At 50.8% G+C, this 6,918-nt stretch overlaps 1 protein-coding gene across 1 annotated transcript; it reads left to right on the top strand.

Moving 5' to 3' along the window:
• Positions 1 to 3,892: 3,892 nt before the first annotated feature.
• On the top strand, positions 3,893 to 6,593 carry CITED2 (Cbp/p300 interacting transactivator with Glu/Asp rich carboxy-terminal domain 2). Its single transcript, XM_082277065.1, has 2 exons — positions 3,893 to 4,019; positions 4,652 to 6,593. Exon 2 carries the CDS (start codon positions 4,659 to 4,661, stop codon positions 5,379 to 5,381), a length of 723 nt encoding a protein of 240 aa, XP_082133191.1. The 5' UTR covers positions 3,893 to 4,019; positions 4,652 to 4,658; the 3' UTR covers positions 5,382 to 6,593.
• Positions 6,594 to 6,918: the final 325 nt, after the last annotated feature.

The raw sequence follows: 6,918 nt of genomic DNA, 5'->3' as shown, positions 1-6,918 counted from the left end.
GTGATATTGAACTAAGTAAACTGAGTTAATCCTACGTTTTCTGCCATAGTCTGGACTTTGGGGCTTTGGGGCTGTTCAAACAGCCAAACTTGCCAAGATAATTCCTTCCCACCTGGATACACAGAGGATCTCATTACCAGACCATGGTTACTCTTGTGTCCAACCTTTCCACTCAATCCCATAAGAATAACAGGTCTCTCAGTAACACACGTCAAAAAACAGAGTTCCCTTTTAGTCAAAACCCCAACAGCAAAAAAAACCAAAGTGTTCTTCTCACAAAGGGAGTTCCAGGCAAAAAAAAAAAAAAAAAATAAAGCATTGAGAGACCAAATAAGATTTCTCTGCTTCCTGGGTGCCCATCTGGACCAAACTTGTCATTGGTTTTCCTCAGGGTGGGCAGTGAAACTAGGGGGAGCCATCCAGCAAAGAGCTGGGGACTTTCTGCACCACAGTTCCCACCTCCATCCCAACTGCCAGGTGCCTCTGGAAAGGGTGGGATTGAAGGTAGCTTTGAAGGGGTCAAACATGAGAGCAGCCAGAAAATCATGGCTTGTCTTCTCAATAGCAGAGCATAATCATTTCTACTGAAAGGGCATTTCTTCCAGGATATCATTCTAATACAAAATTTCCTATCAGATAACCCTAGCAGCTGTCCTGACCTGGATTTTCCTGACTGCTTTGTGTCAGCGTGGGAGGGAACACACAGAAACTCACCTCCACAATCATCTGGGACAGACAAGTTACAGAGAGTTAGGGATTACATTTCCGAAGTTGCAAAAAAAAAAAAGATCCAAGTCCCCTGAAATTGGTTGCCCTGGGTATCTTGTTGCAGGGATATACCCCCAATACTCAACGAGCTTAAACATTTCCAGTAAATATCCGAAAACACACCATCTGGGATTCTCCTTTGTGATTCTCCTTTCCTTCCTTTCACCACACTCAGCAGACATTCCACTCTGGAAGGAGTGAACAGAGCCACATCTGCAAGCCAGCCTTCCAATCCAAAATGTTAACACTTAACCAAGGATACATCTTTTTCTTTCTTTTCCATCATCATGTTTGATATTTCTCAGTGATTCCTCCTAGATGGGGCCTTCAGTCACATTCTGCTTTCAACTCTACTCCAATTCTTCACTTGAGCAGTGACTCTGTGAATCTTGCTGCTTTCATTCCCACCCCTGGCCATCTCCGGCTTTCTCCTGATATGCAGTGCCCTGCTTTCTTGCTGTCTGACTGAGGAACCAACTCGTATGCAGAAGACTTTGAAGAATATGAGTGAAAAGATTTCTTTAAATAACCATGGCTTAGATCAGGAGTGGCAAACAAATGAGATTCAGGGTTTCCTGAGAGCTCAGTGGTGATGGCCTCATGCTTTGTCCTGCCTTCCCTTAGCTGCCAGTCACAAGTCTTCCAGCCATTTCCTGGAAAGCAATCAACTGACTGTGTTCCCACTTTGCTGTGGCCATAAACAGTGACAGACTTGCCTTGCCTGGCACTGCTCTGCTGAGCCTTATCGGGATCCCATTGCAGCCCTCAATGAAGAAAGCACCATCCTGCCTAATTCTTTATACGTGGGCTATAAATACCTGAAGTTATGTTTTGTATGAGTGAGGTGTCATGGAGGCTGTGACTTCCCTACTATTGCTTCTGGCAGTCTCATGCCAATTGTCCATAACTCACTTTGGCAAGCTGGCAGCTTCCAACACCTGAAAGCTGAAAATAGGAAAGGGCATTTGCAGGGTGGTGATACAATGTGCGCTCAGCTTTAAAAAGGATCGCAAACTTAAAGCAGTGGAGAGCAAAAAGGCATACCAGTACCACCATGGATATGTGACATTAAACAAACCACCTGTCATGATACACAGCTGACTACTTGCCAAATAGAACAGGATCTTCTTATTATTCATTGTTTTGTCCTGCAAAACCTGCACACCAACGAGAAGGAAAAGTCTCCAGAAGGGTACTGTTACTTTTCTGACCATCCCTGGCTGTATTGGAGAGCCTTATTCACTGGCAGTTTCCAGATGTCCACCTACTCATGTGGATTTGAAGACCAAAAGATGAAATCGTGGTGGGTACCCTACTTAACTGCTGCAGGAAAGGGAGCTGCAGGATAAGGTAACTTCCTTGAAGTAACTCACATTTTTAAAGCTTACTGTCCTCCCAGCAGTTTGATTTCACCCCTGTTGTTCCTCACAGCTGGGATGTCAGCCAGGTATTTTCCTGGCATCCCATGTGTGCCCAACCACTGCCACCTGCCCACGTGGCTTTGCTAAAGGATTGCACCAGCCACAAAGAGACATTCATGCATCACACCTCAGTGCATTCCAGCTCTGCCTCCATCCCAAGGAGAGACAAGGCAGAGCTAACCTTCCTTTTGGTTTCATAAGTCACTGTAGCCAAGCAAGAACCCGGCCCACCCAAAAGGGGACAAGACGGCTGCCACATGGACAGCCTCTTGAAGCATCCCATTTGCCCTCACCTGTGCCTCCCCAGGGAGGTCCTCCTGCACTGTGGTGCATCCTTGCAAACCACATGGAGGAGGAGAAACCCCATCCCAGCCTACGTGATGGCCGCTTTGACCTCAAATTCACAATTCTTTGTGCCGGGGGTGTGGGGGAGTGTCCTGCCTACCACTGTCACTCTCTGTGTGCCTGTAGATGGCTAAAAGAAGAAAAACAAACACGGGAAGCAGAAAGCCAGGCAAAAGCACTGTGGAAAAGTGGGCCACCATCCAGCACTTCCCTGTGGCATGCTTCCCCCAGCCCCTCAGCTCTTCCCTGCTACTTCAGCATGGCTGCCCTTCAGAGAGGAGCTGGAGGATCCTGGAGCAAAAGGCAGGAGCGCCGGCCTCGGGGGTGGGGGACGGCTTGGATACGCATGGCCCTTGCCGGGACTGTGCAGCGAGTCAGGGCTCTGCCGGGCAGGGGGAGCGACAGGGGACGTGCCCAGCCAGGGCGATTGCCCGTGCAAAGCGTGTGCCCACCCGCACTCCGCATGTTCTGTTTTTCTTTGCCATTCCAATGAAAACAATCGTAAATAACGGTAATAAACCCCACCACACCGGCCAAGGGCAAGAGTGGGTGGGCACTCGTCCTGCACAGCGCGGGTGCAGTGGGGAAAAAACAAGAGATGGAAGGACGTGCGAAGTGGGGAGCGTGCCGGTATCCCCACACACACCTCCCGCATGCGGCGCCCGTGTTCGTGGAAAAAGGTGGATTTCGGATCTCGCCTCCCGGAGAGGGGCCGGCCCCAAGAACGCCCACGCGGGTTCTGGGGCCTCACGCCGGCGGATCCGGGCACCTGCACCGCGGCGGCGCCGGAGGGACGGACCTCGCCCTGCCCGGGCAGCGCTGCTGGAGCGCTCACCCCACGCGTGTCGGCGGCCGCCGCGCTGCAGCGACACGAGCGGACGGGGCGGAAGGGGCAGCGGCGATGCCCGGGCGCAGGGCCGGACGGGGCCATGGGCGGCGGGAGAGCGGCCCCGGGGTGCGCGGCGTGCCGCTCCTGCCGCCCCGCCGTGGAGCCCCGCTTTGTTCCCGGGGGAGGCGCTGAGCACGGGGTGCGCGGGTGCCTTCCCGACCCGCCTGGCCCTTTCCCGCGTGTCTCTGTACACGCGTGTGCCCCGCTGCCTGCGCGCGCGCGCTGGGTGTTGGGTGTTTGGGGTTTTTTTTTTCCTTTTCTTCTCCCCCCTTCCCCTCCCTTCCCCCCCCCCTCCCCCCCCCGCCCCGCTTGCTCCAGGTTTTACTTCTGGTTGCCTGTAAGGGTTTTGCTCCTCCCTTCTGAAATCCTATATTAGCCGCGGCCAAAGCCGTGTAAGGAACACAGCTCATTGTTGGCAAGTGCCGATGCGCCTCGCGGAGGGGCGAGAACCAGCTCCGGGGCTGCGGCAGCGATCGCGGCGCCGGTCACGTCAGCGCCGGGGAGAGGGAGTCGGAGAAGCCCTCTCTATGCTGGGTGACTCTCGCTGACTTGATTCCACCGCCACCTTTGAAGGAGAAGAAGAAAGAAGCCGGGAGGTGAGTGCGGCGGTTCTCGTGGCTGGTGCCGGCTGTCCCTTTTGTGTGCAACAGAGAAAACGTGACTGTATAAACACGCGAGGAAAGGTGTTTCTCAGCTGCCTGGCTTCACGTCCTTATCTATGCATTACCGTATTTTTACCAAAATAATTGAGACTTAATTCCAAAAGTTGCTGACAGCGGCTAGGTGGGACTTGCCAATTCTTTGCTTGTTCCCCGCAAGTTAGTGAGAGTGCCGTGGGAATCCGCTGCCTTCGCGGGCGAAGCCGGGGGGCTTGGGCGCCTCCGGAGCGTGCGGGGAGGCGGCGGCGGTGGCCGAATGCGACGCTCCCCGCTGATAGGTATGCGCGACTTGGAGTGGGAAGACGTGCTGCCCGCCGGATTAGCGGAGGGGACCGGGATTTTCGTTCCGCGGGCTCCCCTTTCATTTTTCCCTTTGTACTCCATGGTGGAGTAGTACATTGTAAATTTTAGGAGATTTTTTTTTTCCCTCCACCGGGAAGGAGAGAGGACTGCAGGACCAGCGAAGTAATTTCTGTCAGAGCCGGGCAGATGCAGCTGGTCCGGGAGAGGGCGGCTGGATGTCCGAGGAGGGTGTATTTTCCTAATGTATTCACACGCTAACTTTCCAGGTGAGCCATGGCAGACCACATGATGGCCATGAACCACGGACGATTCCCCGACGGATCCGGCGGGCTCCACCACCACCCTGCGCATCGGATGGGCATGGGGCAGTTTCCCACCCCCCATCACCACCACCAGCAGCAGCAGCCGCCGCAGCAGCACGCCTTCAGCGCCCTGATGGGCGACCATATACATTACGGAGCTGGGAGTATGAACGCGAGCAGCGGGGTGAGGCACGCCATGGGGCCGGGCAGCGTGAGCGGAGGGCACCCGGCCGGCAGCATGCCGCCCCCCGCCCGCTTCAGCGGCTCCCAGTTCATGGCCCCCCCCGTCGCCAGCCCGGGAGGGCAGCTGAGCGCCAGCATGCAGCTCCAGAAGCTGAATAACCAGTACTTCAGCCACCACCCCTACCCCCACAGCCACTACATGCCGGACTTGCACCCCGGCAGCCACCAGCTGAACGGCGGCAGCCAGCAGCATTTCAGGGACTGCAACCCCAAGCACGGCGGCGGCGGCGGCAGCGGCTTGCCGCCCGCCGTCCCCCACGTCCCCGCGGCAATGCTGCCGCCCAATGTCATAGACACGGACTTCATCGACGAGGAGGTCCTCATGTCCTTAGTCATCGAAATGGGGCTGGATCGCATCAAGGAGCTTCCCGAGCTGTGGTTGGGACAGAACGAGTTTGACTTCATGACAGACTTCGTTTGCAAACAGCAGCCCAGCAGGGTGAGCTGCTGATTCATTTAAAACAAACAAAGGACTTTTATCGGTGCGAATGAAAACATTCCCCTAGACACGGTGTCTCACTTTTCAGGGCTTGAAAAGGTGAGAATCTGGAAAGCAGAGTCAACTATGCGCTTGTATAATTTTTTTTTTTTTTTAAATCGCTGCCACCTTTTTTTTTCTTTTTGTAGCTTTGTCACTCACCTTCCCTCCTGTAGTAATAATATCTAGCGAACTCTGCCTTTTTATGTTGGTTGCCCCCCTTCCGACCTCCCTCTCTTAATTTCCTCGCAGTAACGTGCCCATAATTATCCCACAGTGCCGAACTGTTAGATATTAATCTTGGCAAATTGCTTAATCTTGTGGATTTTGTAAACGATGATTTCCAATGACTTGAACTGCATTCAAATTCTGAGTGAACAGGGAAAAAAATTGCATTAGTTGGTTGCATGAACTTTGAAGGGCAGATACTACTGCACAAAAGCTGCCATCTTGCTTAATTTTTAACTATGCATTGCAGTGCAGACTTAATTTTTTTTTTTTTTTCTGAATACTCTAAACTGGAAGCTTAACAGATGTGGGCCAAACCTTTCCAGATCAGGAAAAGTAATACTGTTACTTAAAAAGTCTGCTACCCATTCCCCCTCCCCCATATGTACAGACTATAATATGGTGTGGATGGAATGTTGACTAGTGGCAAACATTCACAGATTTTTTTTTTTATTTTTTATTTTGTTTCTGTCTTCAGCGTTTTGACACTGTGCTAATATAGTTTATTCAGTACATGAAAAGATACTACTGTGTTGAAAGCTTTTCAGGAAATTTTGACAGTATTTTTGTACAAAACATTTTTTTGAGAAAATATTGTTAATTTATTCTATTTTAATTTGCCAATGTCAATAAAAAGTTACGAAATGCTTTAGTTTTTCTAGAAGTCATTTTACCAGTATTTTTCTTCAAAACTCTTCCCCACTGTCCCTGGTAAGTGGAACATCTATCTGTACAACCGTGTTGGTGTGCAAAAAGACATTCCAAAATAGAAAATACACTACACCCATATATATGTCATGGTGAACTCGGTAGATGAGCGGGATTTGAGCATACTTACAGCATAAAGCCTCATGCGTTACATTGTAATATGCCTGTCAGTGTGGTTTTCTGAAAAATAAAGTTGCCAAGGGTGCAACTTTTTTTGTGACTTGCCAACATACTTGCTTTAAATGTAGTTGTCCAGAGTTATGATGCATAAAGTATTTATTATATTTATCTATTAAACTTGTAATTTTATAAATCTGCTTTCATTTATATAGTAGACTTTGTTCTTTTGTATATTCATTATCTCACCTGGAAGACCTATGTAAAAAGTATTTGTAACATGGGAAGGGAGGGTGGTGGATGTCACCCTCTGCCTCTCTCTCACCTCACAGGGTTAACACAGGAGATTGCTGCATCAATCCAGATCTGTGTGACACTGGAACCGATTTCATTTCATTTCCAGTGACTTAGGAGAAGGGGAATATATCCTTGAAATATTCCTCAGTGGGACATCTCT

The sequence above is a fragment of the Coloeus monedula genome (assembly GCF_965178545.1).
Source record: "Coloeus monedula genome assembly, chromosome: 2".
Lineage (NCBI taxonomy): Eukaryota > Metazoa > Chordata > Aves > Passeriformes > Corvidae > Coloeus > Coloeus monedula.
Note: the sequence above shows the minus strand (reverse complement) of the source record. Positions and strands in the feature narration are given on the sequence as shown.

Bases quoted from the DNA above. Each gene is read 5' to 3' on its own strand.
- CITED2 (XM_082277065.1), top strand. From the start codon at position 4,659: ATGGCAGACCACATGATGGCCATGAACCACGGACGATTCCCCGACGGA.